This window comes from Salvelinus alpinus, chromosome 18 (assembly GCF_045679555.1).
Source record: "Salvelinus alpinus chromosome 18, SLU_Salpinus.1, whole genome shotgun sequence".
NCBI lineage: Eukaryota > Metazoa > Chordata > Actinopteri > Salmoniformes > Salmonidae > Salvelinus > Salvelinus alpinus.
The window spans coordinates 35,468,455-35,492,981 of NC_092103.1; the positions used below are offsets into that span (position 1 = coordinate 35,468,455).

General features: G+C 43.2%; 1 protein-coding gene across 1 annotated transcript in view; it reads left to right on the forward strand.

The window, feature by feature from the left end:
- The window catches only part of LOC139544245 (carboxyl-terminal PDZ ligand of neuronal nitric oxide synthase protein), a 220,360-nt gene extending 202,410 nt beyond the window's left edge, over positions 1 to 17,950 (forward strand). The window contains exon 11 of the mRNA XM_071351156.1: positions 15,220 to 17,950. Coding sequence (XP_071207257.1) covers positions 15,220 to 15,796 — 577 coding nt within the window. The 3' untranslated portion in view covers positions 15,797 to 17,950. The remainder of the gene's footprint in view (positions 1 to 15,219) is intronic.
- The last annotated feature ends 6,577 nt before the right edge of the window (positions 17,951 to 24,527 follow it).

The window sequence follows — 24,527 nt, forward strand, 5'->3', positions numbered from 1 at the left end:
AGAGGAGGGATAGAGATGAACAGAGGGAGAGGAGGGATAGAGATGGACAGAGGGAGAGGAGGGATAGAGATGGACAGAGGGAGAGGTAGGATAGAGATGAACAGAGGAAGAGGAGGGATAGGGATGAACAGAGGAAGAGGAGGGATAGGGATGAACAGAGGAAGAGGAGGGATAGAGATGAACAGAGGGAGAGGAGGGATAGAGATGGACAGAGGGAGAGGAGTGATAGAGATGAACAGAGGGAGAGGAATGATAGAGATGGACAGAGGGAGAGGAGGGATAGAGATGAACAGAGGAAGAGGATGGATAGAGATGAACAGAGGGAGAGGAGGGATAGAGATGAACAGAGGGAGAGGAGGGATAGAGATGAGCAGAGGGAGAGAAGGGATAGAGATGGACAGAGGGAGAGGAAGGATAGAGATGAACAGAGGAAGAGGAGGGATAGGGATGAACAGAGGAAGAGGAGGGATAGGGATGAACAGAGGAAGAGGAGGGATAGAGATGAACAGAGGAAGAGGAGGGATAGGGATGAACAGAGGGAGAGGAGGGATAGAGATGAACAGAGGGAGAGGAAGGATAGAGATGGACAGAGGGAGAGGAGGGATAGAGATGAACAGAGGGAGAGGAGGGATAGAGATGAACAGAGGAAGAGGAGGGATAGAGATGGACAGAGGGAGAGGAGGGATAGAGATGGACAGAGGGAGAGGAGGGATAGGGATGAACAGAGGGAGAGGAGGGATAGAGATGGACAGAGGGAGAGGAGGAATAGAGATGAACAGAGGGAGAGGAGGGATAGAGATGAACAGAGGAAGAGGAGGGATAGAGATGGACAGAGGGAGAGGAGTGATAGAGATGAACAGAGGGAGAGGAATGATAGAGATGGACAGAGGGAGAGGAGGGATAGAGATGAACAGAGGGAGAGGAGGGATAGAGATGGACAGAGGGAGAGGAGGGATAGAGATGAACAGAGGGAGAGGAGGGATAGAGATGAACAGAGGAAGAGGAGGGATAGAGATGAACAGAGGGAGAGGAATGATAGAGATGGACAGAGGGAGAGGAGTGATAGAGATGAACAGAGGGAGAGGAGGGATAGAGATGAACAGAGGGAGAGGATGGATAGAGATGAACGGAGGGAGAGGAAGGATAGAGATGAACAGAGGGAGAGGAGGGATAGAGATGAACGGAGGGAGAGGAAGGATAGAGATGAACAGAGGTAGAGGAGGGATAGAGATGAACAGAGGGAGAGGAGGGATAGAGATGAACAGAGGGAGAGGAGGGATAGGAATGAACAGGAGGGGGAGAGAGAGGGGTAAGGGAGAGAGAGGGGTAAGGGAGAGAGAAGGGTAGAGAGGGAGAGAGAGGGGTAAAGAGGGAGAGATAGGGGGAGGAGGAGAATCAGACAGAGACAGAGATAGGAGGGGGAAGGAAACAGATAGGCAGAGAAAGGAGGGGGAAGGAGACAGATAGGCAGGGAGAGGAGGGGGAAGGAGACAGATCGGCAGAGAGAGGAGGGGGAAGGAGACAGATAGGCAGAGAAAGGAGGGGGAAGGAGACAGATAGGCAGGGAGAGGAGGGGGAAGGAGACAGATAGGCAGAGAGAGGAGGGGGAAGGAGACAGATAGGCAGAGAAAGGAGGGGGAAGGAGACAGATAGGCAGGGAGAGGAGGGGGAAGGAGACAGATAGGCAGAGAGAGGAGGGGGAAGGAGACAGATAGGCAGAGAGAGGAGGGGGAAGGAGACAGATAGGCAGAGAAAGGAGGGGGAAGGAGACAGATCGGCAGAGAAAGGAGGGGGAAGGAGACCGAGGCAGAGAGAGGAGGGGGATAAAGACAGATAGGCAGAGAAAGGAGGGGGAAGGAGACAGATAGGCAGAGAAAGGAGGGGGAAGGAGACAGATGGGCAGAGAAAGGAGGGGGAAGGAGACCGAGGCAGAGAGAGGAGGCAAGTAGAAAGGAGGGGGAAGGAGACAGAGGCTGAGAAAGGAGGGGGAAGGAGACCGAGGCAGAAAAAGGAGGGGGAAGGAGACCGAGGCAGAGAGAGGAGGCAAGTAGAAAGAGAGAGGTAGAGAGTGGGCCCTGACAGTAAATCTCAGTAAGACAAAAATAATGGTGTTCCAAAAAATACGAATAAAAATACAAATTCCATCTAGACACCGTTGCCCTAGAGCACACAAAAAACTATACATACCTCGGCCTAAACGTCAGCGCCACAGGTAACTTCCACAAAGCTGTGAACAAGCTGAGAGACAAGGCAGGAAGGGCCTTCTATGCCATCAAAAGGAACATAAAATTCGACATACCAATTAGGATCTGGCTAAAAATACTTGAATCAGTTAGAGAACCCAATGCCTTTTATGGTTGTGAGGTCTGGGGTCCGCTCACCAACTAAGAATTCACAAAACACCAAATAATGCATGCAGAGCAGAATTAGGCCAATACCCGCTAATGATCAAAATCAAATGTATTTATATAGCCTTTCTTACATCAGCTGATATCTCAAAGTGCTGTACAGAAACCCAGCCTAAAACCCCAAACAGCAAGCAATGCAGGTGTAGAAGCACGGTGGCTAGGAAAGACTCCCTAGAAAGGCCAAAACCTAGGAAGAAACCTAGAGAGCAACCAGGCTATGAGGGGTGGAGTCCTCTTCTGGCTGTGCCGGGTGGAGATTATAACAGAACATGCCCAAGATGTTCAAATGTTCATAAATGACCAACATGGTCAAATAATAATAATCACAGTAGTTGTCGAGGGTGCAGCAAGTCAGCACCTCAGGAGTAAATGTCAGTTGGCTTTTCATAGCCGATCATTAAGAGTATCTCTACCGCTCCTGCTGTCTCTAGAGAGTTGAAAACAGCAGGTCTGGGACAGGTAGCACGTCCGGTGAACAGGTCAGGGTTCCATAGCCGCAGGCAGAACAGTTGAAACTGGAGCAGCAGCACGGCCAGGTGGACTGGGGACAGCAAAACCCAGAAAAGAGGCGTTCAATTCTACAAACACCTAAAAGGAAGCGATTCCCAAACCTTCCATAACAAAGCCATCACCTACAGAGAGATGAACCTGGAGAAGAGTCCCCTAAGCAAGCTGGTCCTAGGGCTCTGTTCACAAACACAAAGAGACCCCACAGAGCCCCAGGACAGCAACACAATTTGACCCAACCAAATTATGAGAAAACAAAAAGATAATTACTTGACATATTGGAAAGAATTAACAAAAAATACTGAGCAAACTAGAATGCTATTTGGCCCTAAACAGACAGTACACAGTGGCAGAATACCTGACCATTGTGACTGACCCAAACTTAAGGAAAGCTTTGACTATGTACTATAGCCTTGCTATTAAGAAAGGCCACCGTGAAATACCACAATGTGCCATCACAGCAGCATTATTTGGGACCTGTTGCCACAAGAAAAGGGCAACCAGTGAAGAACAAACACTATTGTAAATACAACCCATATTTATGTTGATTTATTTTCCTTTTTATACTTCTAACTATTTGCACATCGTTACAACACTGCAAATAGACATAAAATGTCTTTATTCTTTTTGAGCTTCTGTTTGTTTAATGTTTACTGTTCATTTTTATTTTTTATTTCACTTTTGTTTGTTATCTACTTCACTTGCTTTGGCAATGTTAACATATGTTTCTCATGCCAATAAAGCCCTTAAATTGAATTGAATTGAATTGAGAGGAGGGGAAGGAGAGAGAGATAGAGAGAGGAGGAGTGAGGGAGGGAGAGGAGGGGGAAAGAGAAAGAGAGAGGAGTGGTAGCGCTGGGAGGGAGGTGTATGGAAGCCCAGACAGCAGACAGGACAGAAGTGCTGAGTCAAACATATGGAAATTACACAGACAGTCTGGGGAGATGCTAGCTAGAGACTCAACCACTCAGTCAGACTCACTGTAAAATACTGTTTATTACCCCCGTGCTCCTACTGTGTCTAATACCACACTTCACACACCATGCTATAACTGCATCTAGAAACCAGGCTCCATACAACTCAATAACTACACATCACACAACTAGAAACCAGGCTCCATACAACTCAATAACTACACATCACACAACTAGAAACCAGGCTCCATACAACTCAATAACTACACATCACACAACTAGAAACCAGGCTACATACAACTCAATAACTACACATCACACAACTAGAAACAGGGTCCATACAACTCAATAACTACACATCACACAACTAGAAACCAGGCTCCATACAACTCAATAACTACACATCACACAACTAGAAACCAGGCTCCATACAACTCAATAACTACACATCACACAACTAGAAACCAGGCTCCATACAACTCAATAACTACACATCACACAACTAGAAACCAGGCTCCATACAACTCAATAACTACACATCACACAACTAGAAACCAGTCTACATACAACTCTATAACTACACATCACACAACTAGAAACCACGCTCCATAAAACTCAATAACTACACATCACACAACTAGAAACCAGGCTCCATACAACTCAATAACTACACATCACACAACTAGAACCCAGGCTACATACAACTCAATAACTACACATCACACAACTAGAAACCAGTCTACATACAACTCAATAACTACACATCACACAACTAGAAACCAGGCTCCATACAACTCAATAACTACACATCACACAACTAGAAACCAGGCTCCATACAACTCAATAACTACACATCACACAACTAGAAACCAGTCTACATACAACTCAATAACTACACATCACACAACTAGAAACCAGGCTCCATACAACTCAATAACTACACATCACACAACTAGAAACCAGGCTCCATAAAACTCAATAACTACACATCACACAACTAGAAACCAGGCTACATACAACTCAATAACTACACATCACAAAACTAGAAACCAGTCTACATACAACTCAATAACTACACATCACACAACTAGAAACCAGGCTCCATACAACTCAATAACTACACATCACACAACTAGAACCCAGGCTACATACAACTCAATAACTACACATCACACAACTAGAAACCAGGCTCCATACAACTCAATAACTACACATCACACAACTAGAACCCAGGCTACATACAACTCAATAACTACACATCACACAACTAGAAACCAGGCTACATACAACTCAATAACTACACATCACACAACTAGAAACCAGGCTACATACAACTCAATAACTACACATCACACAACTAGAAACCAGGCTACATACAACTCAATAACTACACATCACACAACTAGAAACCAGGCTCCATACATCTCAATAACTACACATCACACAACTAGAAACCAGTCTACATACAACTCAATAACTACACATCACACAACTAGAAACCAGGCTCCATACAACTCAATAACTACACATCACACAACTAGAACCCAGGCTCCATACAACTCAATAACTACACATCACACAACTAGAAACCAGGCTCCATACAACTCAATAACTACACATCACACAACTAGAAACCAGGCTCCATAAAACGCAATAACTACAGATCACACAACTAGAAACCAGTCTACATACAACTCAATAACTACACATCACACAACTAGAAACCAGGCTCCATAAAACTCAATAACTACACATCACACAACTAGAAACCAGGCTCCATAAAACTCAATAACTACACATCACACAACTAGAAACCAGGCTACATACAACTCAATAATTACACATCACACAACTAGAAACCAGTCTACATACAACTCAATAACTACACATCACACAACTAGAAACCAGGCTCCATACAACTCAATAACTACACAGCACACAACTAGAACCCAGGCTACATACAACTCAATAACTACACATCACACAACTAGAAACCAGTCTACATACAACTCAATAACTACACATCACACAACTAGAAACCAGGCTCCATACAACTCAATAACTACACATCACACAACTAGAAACCAGGATACATACAACTCAATAACTACACATCACACAACTAGAAACCAGGCTCCATACAACTCAATAACTACACATCACACAACTAGAAACCAGGCTCCATACAACTCAATAACTACACATCACACAACTAGAAACCAGGCTCCATACAAATCAATAACTACACATCACACAACTAGAAACCAGTCTACATACAACTCAATAACTACACATCACACAACTAGAAACCACGCTCCATAAAACTCAATAACTACACATCACACAACTAGAAACCAGGCTCCATACATCTCAATAACTACACATCACACAACTAGAAACCAGTCTACATACAACTCAATAACTACACATCACACAACTAGAAACCAGGCTCCATACAACTCAATAACTACACATCACACAACTAGAAACCAGGATACATACAACTCCATAACTACACATCACACAACTAGAAACCAGGATACATACAACTCAATAACTACACATCACACAACTAGAAACCAGGCTCCATACAACTCAATAACTACACATCACACAACTAGAAACCAGGCTACATACAACTCAATAACTACACATCACACAACTAGAAACCAGGCTACATACAACTCAATAACTACACATCACACAACTAGAAACCAGGCTCCATACAACTCAATAACTACACATCACACAACTAGAACCCAGGCTACATACAACTCAATAACTACACATCACACAACTAGAAACCAGGCTCCATACAACTCAATAACTACACATCAAAAACTAGAAACCAGGCTCCATAAAACGCAATAACTACAGATCACACAACTAGAAACCAGTCTACATACAACTCAATAACTACACATCACACAACTAGAAACCAGGCTCCATAAAACTCAATAACTACACATCACACAACTAGAAACCAGGCTCCATAAAACTCAATAACTACACATCACACAACTAGAAACCAGGCTACATACAACTCAATAATTACACATCACACAACTAGAAACCAGTCTACATACAACTCAATAACTACACATCACACAACTAGAAACCAGGCTCCATACAACTCAATAACTACACATCACACAACTAGCACCCAGGCTCCATACAACTCAATAACTACACATCACACAACTAGAAACCAGGCTCCATACAACTCAATAACTACACATCAAAAACTAGAAACCAGGCTCCATAAAACGCAATAACTACAGATCACACAACTAGAAACCAGTCTACATACAACTCAATAACTACACATCACACAACTAGAAACCAGGCTCCATAAAACTCAATAACTACACATCACACAACTAGAAACCAGGCTCCATAAAACTCAATAACTACACATCACACAACTAGAAACCAGGCTACATACAACTCAATAATTACACATCACACAACTAGAAACCAGTCTACATACAACTCAATAACTACACATCACACAACTAGAAACCAGGCTCCATACAACTCAATAACTACACAGCACACAACTAGAACCCAGGCTACATACAACTCAATAACTACACATCACACAACTAGAAACCAGTCTACATACAACTCAATAACTACACATCACACAACTAGAAACCAGGCTCCATACAACTCAATAACTACACATCACACAACTAGAACCCAGGCTACATACAAGTCAATAGCTACCCATCACACAACTAGAAACCAGGCTCCATACAACTCAATAACTACACATCACACAACTAGAAACCAGGCTACATACAACTCAATAACTACACATCACACAACTAGAAACCAGGCTACATACAACTCAATAACTACACATCACACAACTAGAAACCAGGCTACATACAACTCAATAACTACACATCACACAACTAGAAACCAGGCTACATACAACTCAATAACTACACATCACACAACTAGAAACCAGTCTACATACAACTCAATAACTACACATCACACAACTGGAAACCAGGCTCCATACAACTCAATAACTACACATCACACAACTAGAACCCAGGCTACATACAACTCAATAACTACACATCACACAACTAGAAACCAGGCTCCATACAACTCAATAACTACACATCACACAACTAGAAACCAGTCTACATACAACTCAATAACTACACATCACACAACTAGAAACCAGGCTCCATACAACTCAATAACTACACAGCACACAACTAGAACCCAGGCTACATACAACTCAATAACTACACATCACACAACTAGAAACCAGTCTACATACAACTCAATAACTACACATCACACAACTAGAAACCAGGCTCCATACAACTCAATAACTACACATCACACAACTAGAACCCAGGCTACATACAAGTCAATAGCTACCCATCACACAACTAGAAACCAGGCTCCATACAACTCAATAACTACACATCACACAACTAGAAACCAGGCTACATACAACTCAATAACTACACATCACACAACTAGAAACCAGGCTACATACAACTCAATAACTACACATCACACAACTAGAAACCAGTCTACATACAACTCAATAACTACACATCACACAACTAGAAACCAGGCTACATACAACTCAATAACTACACATCACACAACTAGAAACCAGGCTACATACAACTCAATAACTACACATCACACAACTAGAAACCAGTCTACATACAACTCAATAACTACACATCACACAACTAGAAACCAGGCTCCATACAACTCAATAACTACACATCACACAACTAGAACCCAGGCTACATACAACTCAATAACTACACATCACACAACTAGAAACCAGTCTACATACAACTCAATAACTACACATCACACAACTGGAAACCAGGCTCCATACAACTCAATAACTACACATCACACAACTAGAAACCAGTCTACATACAACTCAATAACTACACATCACACAACTAGAAACCAGGCTCCATACAACTCAATAACTACACATCACACAACTAGAACCCAGGCTACATACAAGTCAATAGCTACCCATCACACAACTAGAAACCAGGCTCCATACAACTCAATAACTACACATCACACAACTAGAAACCAGGCTACATACAACTCAATAACTACACATCACACAACTAGAAACCAGGCTACATACAACTCAATAACTACACATCACACAACTAGAAACCAGTCTACATACAACTCAATAACTACACATCACACAACTAGAAACCAGGCTACATACAACTCAATAACTACACATCACACAACTAGAAACCAGGCTACATACAACTCAATAACTACACATCACACAACTAGAAACCAGGCTACATACAACTCAATAACTACACATCACACAACTAGAAACCAGGCTACATACAACTCAATAACTACACATCACACAACTAGAAACCAGTCTACATACAACTCAATAACTACACATCACACAACTAGAAACCAGGCTCCATACAACTCAATAACTACACATCACACAACTAGAACCCAGGCTACATACAACTCAATAACTACACATCATACAACTAGAAACCAGTCTACATACAACTCAATAACTACACATCACACAACTGGAAACCAGGCTCCATACAACTCAATAACTACACATCACACAACTAGAACCCAGGCTACATACAACTCAATAACTACACATCACACAACTAGAAACCAGGCTCCATACAACTCAATAACTACACATCACACAACTAGAAACCAGGCTACATACAACTCAATAACTACACATCACACAACTAGAAACCAGTCTACATACAACTCAATAACTACACATCACACAACTAGAAACCAGGCTCCATACAACTCAATAACTACACATCACACAACTAGAACCCAGGCTCCATACAACTCAATAACTACACATCACACAACTAGAAACCAGTCTACATACAACTCAATAACTACACATCACACAACTAGAAACCAGGCTCCATACAACTCAATAACTACACATCACACAACTAGAACCCAGGCTACATACAACTCAATAACTACACATCACACAACTAGAAACCAGGCTCCATACAACTCAATAACTACACATCACACAACTAGAAACCAGGCTACATACAACTCAATAACTACACATCACACAACTAGAACCCAGGCTACATACAACTCAATAACTACACATCACACAACTAGAAACCAGGATACATACAACTCAATAACTACACATCACACAACTAGAAACCAGGCTACATACAACTCAATAACTACACATCACACAACTAGAACCCAGGCTACATACAACTCAATAACTACACATCACACAACTAGAAACCAGGCTCCATACAACTCAATAACTACACATCACACAACTAGAACCCAGGCTACATACAACTCAATAACTACACATCACACAACTAGAAACCAGGCTCCATACAACTCAATAACTACACATCACACAACTAGAACCCAGGCTACATACAACTCAATAACTACACATCACACAACTAGAAACCAGGCTACATACAACTCAATATCTACACATCACACAACTAGAACCCAGGCTCCATACAACTCAATAACTACACATCACACAACTAGAAACCAGGCTCCATACAACTCAATAACTACACATCACACAACTAGAAACCATGATACATCCAACTCAATAACTACACATCACACAACTAGAAACCAGGCTCCATACAACTCAATAACTACACACTTAGGAACAGCCAGTGTCACCTTTAACAGACAACAACATGAAAGGCTTAATGAAGCCTTTATAAACCCTTTATAAGCTTTATATAGATGTTCAATAGCAGCACACAGTACACATTACAACTACGACAGTTACAACTCATAACAGCTCACACACTACAAACAGGCTTCACTCATAGGCTGTCGTAGCTTCACTTAGTAAACAAAACAAACAAACAGAATGAAACAGGGAGGAATGTGTGTGTTTGTTTGCTTGTGTGTGTGTTTGGCTGTGTGCGTGTGTTTACACACGTACACTACCGTCCAAAAGTATGTGGACACCTGCTCATCAACATCTCATTCCAAAATCATGGGCATTAATATGTTGATCCCCTTTGCTGCTATAACAGCCTCCACTCTTCTGGGAAGGCTTTCCACTAGATGTTGGAACATTGCTGCGGGGTCTTGCAGCCACAAGAGCATTAGTGAGGTCAGGCGCTGATGTTGGGTGATTAGGCCTGGCTCGCAGTCGGTGTTCCAATTCATCCCAAATGTGTTCGATGGAGTTGAGGTCAGGGCTCTGTGCAGGCCAGTCAAGTTCTTCCACACTGATCTCGACAAACCATTTCTGTATGGACCTCGCTTTGTGCATGGGGGAATTTGTTGAAATGTTGAAACAGGAAAGGGCCTTCCCCAAACTGTTGCCACAAAGTTGGAAGCTCAAAATCGTCTAGAATTTCTTTGTATGATGTAGCATTAAGAGTTCCCTTCACTGGAACTAAGGGGCCTGAACCATGAAGAACAGCCCCAGACCATTATTCCTCCTTCACCAAAGTTTACAGTTGGAACTATACATTCGGTCAGGTAGCGTTCTCCTGACATTCGACCAAAACCAAGATTAGTCCGTCGGACTGTGATTCATCACTCCAGAGAACGCGTTTCCATTGCTCCAGAGTCCAATGGCGGTTAGCTTTACACCACTCCAGCCAACGCTTGGCCATGGAAACCCATATCCTGAAGCTCTCGACGAACACTTCTTGTGCTGACGTTGATTCCAGAGGCAGTTTAGAACTCAGTAGTGAGTGTTGCAACCAAGGACAGATGATTTTTACTCGCTACACACTTCAACACTCTGCGGTCGTGTTTGTGAGCTTGTGTGGTCTACCATGATGCTGAGCCGTTGTTGCTCCTTGCATTTTCCACTTCACAATAACAGCAGCAGCAGCTCTAGCAGGGCAAAAATTTGACGAACTGACTTGTTGGAAAGCCGTCACCCTATGACGGTGCCACGTTGAAAGTCACTGAGCTCTTCAGTAAGGCCATTCTACTGCCAATGTTTGTCTATGGAGATTACATAGCTGTGTGCTCGATTTATACACCTGTCAGTAACAGGTGTGGCTGAAATAGCCGAATCCACTCATTTGAAGGGCTGTCCACTTTTGTATATACAGTACCAGTCAAAAGTTTGAACACACCTACTCATCTCAGGGTTTTTCTACATTGTAGAATAATAGTGAAGACATCAAAACTATGGAATCATGTAGTAACCAAAAAAGTGTTAAACAAATCAAAATATGTTATATTTGAGATTCTTCGAAGTAGCCACCCTTTGCCTTAATGACAGCTTTGCATACTCTTGGCATTCTCTCAACCAGCTTCATGAGGTAGTCACCTGGAATGCATTTCAATTAACAGGTGTGCCTTGTTGAAAATTTATTATTGGAATTTATTTCCTTTTTAATGTGTTTGAGCCAATCAGTTGTGTTGTAACAAGGTAGGGTTGGTATACAGAAGATAGCCCTATTTGGTAAAAGACCAAGTCCATATTATGGCAAGAACAGCTCAAATAAGCAAAGAGAAATACAGTCCATCATTACTTTAAAACATGAAGGTCAGTCAATCCGGAAAATGTCAAGAACTTTGAAAGTTTCTTCAAGTGCAGTCGCAAAAACCATCAAGCGCTTGTCACGTCTGCTCCCGCTCTCCCCCCCCCCCTGGCGCTTGAGGGCGCCAGGCTGCCCTGTATCACGCACTCCTGCCATCTATTACGTACACCTGCCTTCCCTCGGCACACGCGTCAGCAATATTGGACTCACCTGGACTCACTCATCATCTGTTTATTACCTCCCCTATATTTGTCAGTTCCTTTGCTCTGTTCCCCGCTGCTGCATTAATTGTTTTTTGTCTGTATTACTAGTTTGCTGATGCTGTTCCTGTCTCGTTCCATGTCCGTTCTTTATTAAATGTTTGACTCCCCGTACCTGCTTCGCCTCTCCAGCGTCATACCATGTGACAGAATGCAGAAGACATCATACAAAGCATGGGGGAGTACTGGCATTCCGGTTGGTGGTGACATCGGCTCTGGGTCGCCGCTGATGGAACCGGGGGTGCCTAGCCAGCTCGTCGGGCTTCCACGCCCTCGCTGGCTCGAGAGGTTTCCTTGTCCCGGTTGGCTCGGATGGCGCCCATCCCACGTCGGGCCTCAGCCGGATCGTCAGTTCGTGTTCACCCAGTAGGTCAAGGCGTCTTTTTTTTTGTGTTTTTGTTGGTGACGTTAGGGTGGATTCCGCCGCCGATGGAACCGGGGGTGTCTAAGCCAGCCCGTTGGGTTTCCACGCCCTGACTGACTCGAGGGGTTTCCTCGCTTCGGTTGGCTTGGCGGGTTTCCATTCCATGTCACACTCCACCGGATCTTCGGGCTCCCTCTCTGCAGCGGGATCGACAGGTGTCTTGCCTCAGCTGGATCGCCGGGCTTCCATGCCTCAGCCGGCTCGCCAGGTTCCCACGCTCCTGCCAGTTCGTTGGGCTTCCAGGCCCCAAATCGGCTTGCCCAGCGCCCATGTCTCGGCCGGTTCGCCCAGGTGGGACGCCGGGTGGTTCCCCTAGAGGGGGGGTTACTGTCACGTCTGCTCCAGCTCTTCCCCCCTGGCGTTTGAGGGCACCAGGCTTCCCTGCATCACGCACTCCTGCCATCTATTACGTACACCTGCCTTCCCTCGTCACGCGCATCAGTGATATTGGACTCACCTGGACTCACTCATCATCTGTTTATTACCTCCCCTATATTTGTCAGTTCCCTTGCTCTGTTCCCTGCTGCTGCATTAATAGTTTTTTGTCTGTATTATTAATTTGCTGCCGCTGTTCCTGTCTCGTTCCATGTCCATTCTTTATTAAATGTTTGACTCCTCGTACCTGCTTCGTCTCTCCAGCATCAATTCATGTGACAGCGCTATGATGAAACTGGCTTTCATGAGGACCGCCACAGGAAAGGAAGACCCAGAGTTACCTCTGCTGCAGAGGATAATGTCACGCCCTGGCCATAGAGAGGTTTTTATTCTCTATTTTGGTTAGGCCAGGGTGTGACTAGGGTGGGCATTCTAGTTTCTTTATTTCTATGTTTTCTATTTCTTTGTGTTTGGCCGGGTGTGGTTCTCAATCAGAGGCAGCTGTCTATCGTTGTCTCTGATTGAGAACCATACTTAGGTAGCCCTTTTTTCCACCTGTCTTTGTGGGAAGTTGACTTTTGTTTAGGGCACATAGCCTTTGAGCTTCACGGTTTGTTTTTGTAGTGTTTGTTGTTTTGTTCGGCGTCTTTTTTTCCAAATAAAGAGAAAATGTACGCTCACCACGCTGCACCTTGGTCCTCTTCTGTTAACGGCCGTGACAGATAAGTTCATTAGAGTTACCAGTACTCAGCATACTGTATGTGGGAACTCCTTCAAGACTGTTGGAAAAGCATTCCAGGTAAAGCTGGTTGAGAAAATGCCAAGGGTCTGCAAAGCTGTGATCAATGCAAAGGGTGGCTACTTTGAAGAATCTAAAATATAAAATACATTTTGATTTGTTTAACACTTTTTGGTTTATTACATGATTCCATATGTGTTATTTCATAGTTTTCATGTCTTCACTATTATTCTACAATGTAGAAAACAGTAAAAATACAGAAAAACCCTTGAATGAGTAGGTGTTTCCAAACTTTTGATTGGTGCTATATAGTGTATGTGTTTCTGTGTGTGTGTGGTATAACCACCATGGGTTTTCTGTGGTCTAAACAGGGAGACTGCAATGCAGCTATTTATAGTGTGTGTTTGGTGCTGTCGATAGAGGAGAGGAAAGCCTGCAGCTCCCTTTCTCTCTCATCTCTCACTTTCTCTCTCTCTCTTTCTCTTCCCCTCTTCCTCCCAACAGGGGAGCTGTGGGACCAAGATAAGTGCCCAGACTGCTCTCACCAAACACACAAACACGCACAAACACACACACATACACACACAGCTCCCATCGGGCAGCGGCTTACCTCAAAGTGGATTGGGTTTAAAGAATGGAAGTGTCACTGTGAAAATGTAAACAGTGAGGCTTATTTCCCTTTTGAATGCCCCTGCATGTTATAGAGAAAACACTCACTATTCACTACATTTACATTAAGAGCAGTAGCTCATGTTATTGACACTATTTGAAATTTTGAGGAATATAAGACGCATATTTCACTTAGCCTGCATTTCAAATGACACCCTAATACCCCCATATAGTGCACTACATGTCAAAAGTAGTGCCCTATAGGGAACAGAGTGGGGTGCCCCTCAATGCCCTTAAACCGCCAGGTTTACACAGCTCTGGTCTAAAGTAGTTAATCACAGTAGGGTACTACATGGAGAATATGGTGTCATTTGAGATGTGACCTTCGATTAAATCCAACTCTCTTTTCTGATTGACAGGTTTAAACAGATCATCCCTAAATTGGACCCGCCTCCCCCGTCCTTCAACCGTAAGCGAGCCAGCCGAACTGTCTCTCCGGGGTTGGAGTTCAACCCGCTGACCATGCCCCTGACCACACAAGTAGACGGGAATGGTGGCGTTCCGAGCCGGAGCGAGAGCCTGTCCTTCCCAGACATCACACCCTGCTCCCTCTCTTCCGGACTCTCAGGAGACTTCCACCAGCTCAGCAATGGAGGCGGCGAGAGCGGCTCGTGCGGCTCAGCTAGCGAGGATTCCGGCGTCCGCTCCGAGACTAAATCGCATCTCTCGCCCCTCCACGACGAAGAGGACCCGTTTGGTGACAGGGGGACGTTCCTGACTGCCTCTAGCGGCTGTGGCAGCCCCCTAGAAGACATGAAGGGGGAAACTGCACCCCTGTCATGCGTCACCACCACCCCAGGCACACACGCGGACAGCTACGAGCACACGCTCCCCTTCTCCTCCCCCATCAATGACACCTGTCTGCACATCAGCTTCTCAGAGGATGAGTTACTGGACAGCAGCCCTGAGGACTCCAGTGTCCCACAACGGAGCTAGGAAGACGGGCTGGGAGAGCTACTACAGGCCGTGACCTCATTTGAGGCCTCTGGGGCTGGGGGCTCCTAGCTGACTGACACTGATGCTGCAACAGACACCACACAATAAAATTACTGACACAGACTGTTATCAGAGCTTCTAACGCACTTTGAAATGCAATAGTGTTTTGTAGGCCTCATTTGGTCCATATTCCTGAAATGTTGGGTAAGCTGGATTTCAAGACTAGTTTCTGTCCTTTCACAACACACAGCTGGACAGAATTGTGCATGGCCTGAACATACTTCAACACATTCACAGAAATGGAACATAAAATGATCTACTATTCTAGAAATTATTGCCATATGGACAGATCCTAGTATTTTTATAGAGAATAATGATTTTATTTGTTATTAGCAAATAAGTAGAGAATTGAGAATAATCATGTAGCAGAAGTCTTTCACTGTTAATGTAGCCTATAGTGTCAGTGACAAGTTAGTAGTCAAGATGCTTTAAATGTATTTCATTACATACTCTCAACTCATTTACAGGGTTTTCAACATCACCCAAGCATTACTGAAATCGAAGTGACATACTGTAGGAATGTTGTGGGAAAGTTGTGAGAACATTGTATGTGAAGTGCTGTGGCGTTGAGAACAGCTGCCCTCTCTCAGGCATCCGACTATGAAGAGTTATGAAGAGTTATGAAGAGTTATGAAGAGTTATGAAGAGTTATGAAGAGTTATGAAAAAAGGAACAGGGAAGTGATAGAAAAGGAACAGCGAATGGAAGAGAAGTGGTGATGGAACTGTGTTTGTGTGTGTTTGGTCACTCACACTCATACTCACAGTGTGGTAGTTTGATGATGTGTGTTTGGTCACTCACACTCATACTCACAGTGTGGTAGTTTGATGATGTGTGTTTGGTCACTCACACTCATACTCACAGTGTGGTAGTTTGATGATGTGTGTTTGGTCACTCACACTCATACTCACAGTGTGGTAGTTTGATGATGTGTGTTTGCACATTATGTTTGGTTTTGGAATGTTGTACACCACTCCTATAGCCTTCAGACCACACAGTTTAAAAATAAGAAAAGGTTGATTTTTCAACATGCCAACATGATTAGTTGAATGTTGGTTTTAGGGCTAGAAGAGCCAATGTGATTGGCTGAATGTTGGTTTTAGGGCTAGAAGAGGCAATGTGATTGGCTGATTGTTGGTTTTAGGGCTAGAAGAGCCAACGTGATTGGCTGAATGTTGGTTTTAGGGCTAGTAAACAGCTCTGATCTGAAAAGCTGGCCAATGGCCTGACAAGCAGTGAAACCTAACAGATGGTTCCAAGTGGATGGTGTTTTTAGATGAGTGGTGAGGCATGAAAGGTTTAATAGCCCCTCTTAATGGCAAAAGGTTTTCAGGGATTTTTAGCTTTGATCAAAAGACCCACAGAGTGGAACGATAATTGGGAATCAGCGAGAGGCCTCAGGAGAAAAGACAAACTCACTGATGAATTATATCTCTCTCTATTTCACTTTCTCTATTTATCTATCTCTCTGAAGTCCTGAATGACAGGGTATTTTTGCTAAGCCTGAGAGTTTGGGTCTCAGTTTAAATGAAGGAGATAGTGACATTGCTGCTGAGTGTTTGTTCATTATGCTGAATGGGAGGAAGCGAAAGATAGAAGAAAAACAATGAAAGAGGAAAAAGTGTGATAACAGGATAATAACAGGGTCAGTTCAGTAATTGTCTGTAAACATAGTCTCATGGTGAGAAACATGGTGATTGTCTCATCTCCATACTTACACAGGCTTTCTGTATGACAACTACAACAATAACAGATATATTTTATATGCATGACTAGTCTAGGGGTTTATTCCTGGTCAGGTCACATGGTCAAGAACAACTCCTGGCCTTATGAGACTGAGTTAAACTGACGACTTCAAATGAACAATAGAACCTACTCTAAATGTGGGCTTATTCTGGATGGCAGGTTGAGGTGATGACGAGGTGGTTAAGGAGAGATTTGATTGGACGGCAGTACAGGTGTCGACTGGTGATTGGCAAGAAGGAATCGGAGGAGCTGAAGAGAGGGCGGCTTTTCTTTCCAACACTTTGAAGGAGAGAAAAATACAGCAATAATAAAGGAATGAGTGAATGAATAAAAGACGAGTTGAACAACTGCTGTATTCACCTGTTATTCTTTCTCTTGAAGGACTCTAGTTCCTCATTCAAAATAGGGTTTCTTTGGTCTCTTTGATTCTCAACTACACATATACAGCATTCCAAATGGCCCCTTATAACCTATATAGTGCACTTGGGGGTAGTGGGGTGCCATTTGGGATGCGGTCATTAATTAAGTTTATATATACAGCATAAAGAGAGGAGCAGTCATGAAGACAGGACTTTCAGAAAGGAACTGAGGGACAAGCAGAGACACATAGAAAAAGTCATTTTTAGAGAATAACAATGTATGACTTTAATTTCACATAAATTACGTACATTAACAGATGGGTAATGTGGCCTTCCGAGTGGCGCAGCGGTATAAGGCACTGCATCGCAGTGCTTGAGACGTCGCTACAGAACCGGGTTCGATCCCGGGCTGTGTTGCAGCCGGCCGTGACCGGCAGACCCATGAGGCGGCGCACAATTGGCCCAGTCTCGTCTGGGTTAGGGGAGGGTTTGGCCGGCAGGGATGTCCTTGTCCTGCTGACACAGTCGCCAGTTGTTTCCTCTTACATATTTTTTGCGGCTGGCTTTCGGGTTAAGCGAGCAGTGTGTAAAGAAGTAGTGAGGCTTGGTTGGGTTGTGTTTCGGAGGACACATGGCTCTCGACCTTTGCCTCTCCTGAGTCCGTACGGGAGTTGCAGCGATGGGACAAAACTGTAACTACCAATTGGATATCACAAAATTTGGGAGAACAAGTACAAAACAATATGTATAGAGAGAGGAACAGTCATTAAGCAGACACACACACACACAAAACAAAGGTATCCATAAGTAATGGATGGTTGATATTTGAAGCAGCCTCTTCCCCCTGACATTTGGAATTCTGAAAATTAACATTTTGTGTCATTTTACCCATGGGTTGATTCACAGAAGAGCATCCTCATGAATTCTCATTTCTCTGAGTCGTGGTGTACCTTCATGATGTACATTGAGATACAGCCACTGAATGAATAGCTAACCTATTTAGACAAAGTTTTGAATGTGCTTCCCAAGGCGTCGGGGCCTCAAGAAACATACCACCACTGATGAACAGGTCGCCTGTTCATACATCGCCTGTACTGAGGAAAAATATATTTCAGATATAACTTATAAGTTAATTTTGCTGGTTCTTTACTGTACTGTCAACCATATTATGTGATTGCTCTGTAAATACAGAGCACAGCCATGCACATAATCATACCCGGAACTAAATTTGCTTGCTATTGTGACAACATTCTGATGTGGTCTATACTGTATGCGCGATTCACATACTGGTGAGAGGGCCTCAAGAAACAGACAAACGCCAATGTCAAGGAATACTTCCTAATGGCAGTGCTGAGGAAAATATATAATAGAACAAGTACTCAGACAGAGGTTTTTAACGTAGTTCCAGGCTTCACTCAAACACAAGCCTCCTTCCAGGCTCTATTAAAGGTTGTGAGACAGCAGTGTCACGCCCTGACTTTAGTTATATTTGTTTCCTTTATTTTTTGGTTAGGTCAGGGTGTGACAAGGGTGGTTTGTTTAGTTTTTGTATTGTCTAGGTTTTTTTCTTGTCTAGGGTTTTTGTTTATCTATGGGGATTTTGTATGGTCTAGGGGTTTGTAGGTTTATGGTGGCCTGAGTTGGTTCCCAATCAGAGACAGCTGTTTCTCGTTGTCTCTGATTGGGGAGCCTATTTAGGTTGCCATTTACCATGTTGGTTTTGTGGGTAGTTGTTTTCTGTTTTGTGTTGCTGCACCTTACAGGACTGTTTCGTTTTCGTTTCACTCTCTTTGTTATTTTGTTTAGTGTTTCTGTTCTAATAAAAATAACATGAACACTTACCACGCCGCGCTTTGGTCCGATGATTCCTCATCTTCAGACGACGAACGTTACAAGCAGAGACTGGACGAGGGGTAATGACTCGTAGCGTCTCAGTCCGTAGGGCCACAACACAATCACAGGCCAATTAGACATAGCAGCTCTGTTTAAGCTTGCAGGTTTTTGCAGTTTTTTTTATACCGTCATACCGTACCGGCATATGATATTACCGAATGTGCACACAAGGGGTGCTATAAAAAAAACAATTACCAAACAATTTAGGCAACAGGGATCTTGATCCAGGAGTGGATTGAATGTCTCTGCTGGCACCAGTAAGCTTGATCTTCACATCTAGCCACTTAGCTAGCAAGTTAGTAAACCAAATGCAAAGCTGGAGCCCTGAGCTGGATATAATTTATTTGAGCAGTGGCGTAGCACACACCCCCGCAGCCAAAATACCCTGGTATAGGGTATAAACGGTATATCACCCAAGCCTAACTCTGTTCTCTCTCATCTCCCCCTGTCTTTTGCTCTTATCTCCCTCTCCCTTTCTCCCCCTTTCTCTCTCTTTCTCTCACTCTTCTCTCTTTCTCTCTCCCCCCATCTCTTTCCCGTCTCTCTCTCTCTCTTCCTCTTATCCCTTTCTCCCTCACTCTCTCTCTCTCCCTTTCTCCCTCTCTCTCTCTTGCCCCTCTCTTTCTCTCTTATCCCTTTTCCCCTCTCTCGCTGTCTTTTCTCCCTTCTAGTTGTCTGATTGGTTGGGAAAGGGAAAGGAAAGGGAAAGGGGGATACGTAGTCAGTTGTACAACTGAATGCATTCAACTGAAATGTGTCTTCCGCATTTAACCCAACCCCTCTGAATCATAGAGGTGCGGGGGGCTGCCTTAAGAGGCATCAACAGCCTGTTCTCTCTCTCTCTGTCTGTAACTACAGTACTAGAAACGTTGTATTTGAACTGACGTGTTCTGCATATTAAGTTGGTGTGTTTTCTCTCTTATGTCATCCAAAAGCTTTCTTCTCACTAGCTGTCGTTCATTCTCTCTTTTCTCTCTCTCACTTCAATTCAATGTCAATTCAAAAGGCTTTATTGGCATGGGAAACGGGTTTACATTGCCAAAGCAAGTGGACTAGACAATAAACAAAAGGGAAATAAACAAATTAACAGTAAAGAGAACACTCACAAATGTTATATTATTGGCTATGTATATTGTTGTAACAATGTGCAAATAGTTGAAGTATGAAAGGTAAAATAAATAAACAGATATAAATATAAGTTGTATTTACACTGTTGATTGTGCTCCAATGGTTATCCTTTTCTTGTGGCAAAAGGTCACAAATATTGTTGCTGTGGTCGCGCACTGTGCTATTTCACCAAATAGATATGTGAGTTTATCAAGATTGGATTTGTTTTCACATTCTTTGTGAGTCTGTGTAATCTGAGGGAAATATGTGTCTCTAATATGGTCATATATTTGGGGTTAGGAAGTGCAGCTTGGTTTCCACCTCATTTTGTGGGCAGTGTGCACATAGCCTGTCTTCTCTTGAGAGCCAGGTCTGCCTACGGCGGTCTTTATCAAATGCTCACTGAGTCTGTACATAGTCAAAGCTTTCCTTAAATTTGGGTCAGTCACAGTGTTTGTTATGGAATGTTTGCAAATCGCTTCTTTTTTAAGTAGTTGTAGAATTTAATTGCTCTTTTCTGGATTTTGATATTTAGCGGGAATCGTCCTAATTCTCCTATGCATGCATTATTCTCTCTCTCTCTTTCCCTAATCACTCTCTCCTTCCCTCTCTCTATGGTGTCTCTGAAGGTTAGTCATTATTTATCCTCTCCTGTCACACACCAGACTGGCCCGCCTCCACTGAGTGCCCCCCCTGCTGGTTGGCTGTGTCTGGGAGGCAGCTGTGATTGACAGAGCTAATTTGTAGGTGATAGGCGGCTTAACCATCCACTCATGAAGTTGGAGGGGACCAGGGGGTTTGAAGCCTTCAAGTTGGGAATTCCCCTCTACTAACAACCCCAATAAGCTCTCAGGGGTGTACAGGAAGTTTGGAGGATCCAGTGATGCCCCTATTGTGTGTGTGTGTGTGTGTGTGTGCGTGTGTGTGTGTGTGTGTGTGTCTATGTGTGTGTGTGTGTGTGTGTGAGTGCGTGCATGCGTGCATGCACACACACACCTTTAAAGCTTATATCCTACTGTGTCCTTCTTAGATCTGTCCAACACTATGTGTCTATCTACCTTTGGCTCAGTTTAATACCAAGACATTAAGCGTTGCAGACCACAGTCAGAGCCTCTTTCATTACGGACTGTGATATGCCAAATCAAATCAAAGTTTATTTTCACGTGCGCCGAATACAACCTTACAGTGAAATGCTTACTTACAGGCTCTAACCAATAGTGTAAAAAAGGTATTAGGTGAACAATAGGTAAGTAAAGAAATAAAAACAACAGTAAAAAGACAGTGAAAAACAGTAGCGAGGCTATAAAAGTTACGAGGCTACATAGAGACACCGGTTAGTCAGGCTGATTGAGGTAGTATGTACATGTCTCACTAGTGTTGACCCCATGGATCAGGCTAATGCTGGGCAAGCTGTAGTGATCACAGAGGTGTTTTGGGAAAAAGAAGCATGAATGAGTCCAATAGATCCTTCTGTGTAGACAGACAGTGAAGACAGAGGTCACCCCATTCGCTGTCTTGTGGAAACACCCACTGGAGGATTAACAATAGATGTTTACCACTACATTTCTTGATTACATTTCAGTGTAATGGGCTTACATAAAGGTTTTATAACATATTTGTTTACAAGTCGTTGGGCGTTTACAATGGACACTACATTCAGGTTTATAGATGATGACAGCAGGTTGTCTCTTCTTACTCTGTTATCGTCTGACTGGCAAAATGTGTGTGACACGGATAAAAGTGTTATAGCATCTTTACAAAATTACCACTGTGTTTTCTTCCAAAACAAAACATTAAAAATAAGTATTTTTGGTTGAAAAGACGTCTACCAACCAATTTTGCTCACTGGGTTGTGTATTCTCATTTCCTGTTCCCACTGCTGCAGTAAGAATGTCAACAGACACGCGAGTCCCTGTTTCTCCAGAGCAGTCTTCACTCACTATCTCATGGCTTTATTAGGAAGCCAGACGGTGAGGAGAAGTAAACCACACAGATGTGTCCCAAATGGCAGCCTATTCCCAATATAGTGCACTACTTTTGACCATAGCCCATAGTGCTCTGGACAAAAGTAGTGGAAATAGGGTGCCATTTGGGACACAGGTGTAAGAGGAGGGACCGTGGAGACTGACAGCACCCATTACCCAATAGTAGCTCGGAAAGTCATATTAAGAAAATGGGTTTGTCCAATTGGATCTAATGAAAGGTTAGTGAGAGCTCGTCCCCTTTGATTCTCCAGAGGAACATTTAGAAAACGACAAACATCTGTTCCTTTTCCATTGATGACACTGACGATTTCCATTCAGAGTGGCTAGCTTTCCTCCCTCTCTTCCCTTTTGGGTTTTCTCTTTTCTTTCTATTATAGATCTCTCAATGTCTCTCTCTTGCTCTGTCTGAGGCAAGGACATGCACACAGACAAGGACACACACACACAGTTGTTTTGATTCGGTTTGCAATTGCATTTGTCATCCTTTCACGCTAATCTCTTTCTACCTCACATAATACAAGGTTTAGACAGGTCAGAAGAATGGGGTTGGCTCAGCCAATTCTGTCTGCATGTAGTACTTCAGAATCAGAGAGTCATGCTGCAGCCCGAATGGCCCTCTATACCCTTTATAGTGCACTATACTTGACTAGGGCCCATAGAGCTCTGGTCAAAAGTAGTGCACTATGTAGGGAATAGGGTGGCATTTCAGACGCAGCCTCAGTGAGAGGGAGGTTGACTGCATGTCTGAAGCAAGGCCCTGGAGGAGACACAGTAACCGGGGGGTTAAAAGCAATTTCCTCTCTATATAGGTTAAGTGAAGGAGAAGTGATACTTGTGGCGGCCTGCTGCCCACCGAAGACGCCCACAACGTTTGCAGAGCAAACCCAAAAGGTTCATGAGAATCAAAGGCGCATAACTCTGGATTTCACATTGAAAGGTAATAGAACTTGACAAACAGATCCAGACGAGACAAATACAACCTGGCAAACCGTTATCATAAGGTTACTGGCAAGTATAAATAAACATGAGGAAAAATCTAATAACAAGGTATGAGAAAGTTACTTATCTGTTATTTGTCACTCAAATACTCTTACGTTAGTAGTCAATTAATTCATGATTAATAATACCAGTGGTGGAAAAAGTACCCAATTGTCATACTTGAGTAAATGTGAAGATACCCTAATAGAAAATTACTCAAGTAAAAGTGAAAGTCACCCAGTATTATTCTACTTGAGTAAAAGTCTAAAAATATTTGGTTTTAAATATACTTAAGTATAAAAAGTAAATGTTATTGCTAAACTATACTTCCGTATCAAAAGTAAAAGTATAAATGATTTCAAATTCCTTATATTAAGCAAACCAGAAGGCACCATTATTATTATTTTTAGGGGGATAGCCAGGGGCACACTCCAACATTTACAAATGAAGCATGTGTTTAGTGAGTCCGCCAGATCAGAGGCAGTAGGGATGACCAGGGATGTTCTCTTGATAAGTGTGTGAATTAGACCATTTTCTGTCCTGCTAAGCATTCAAAATGTAACGAGTAATTTTGAGTGTCAGGGAAAATGTATGGAGTAAAAA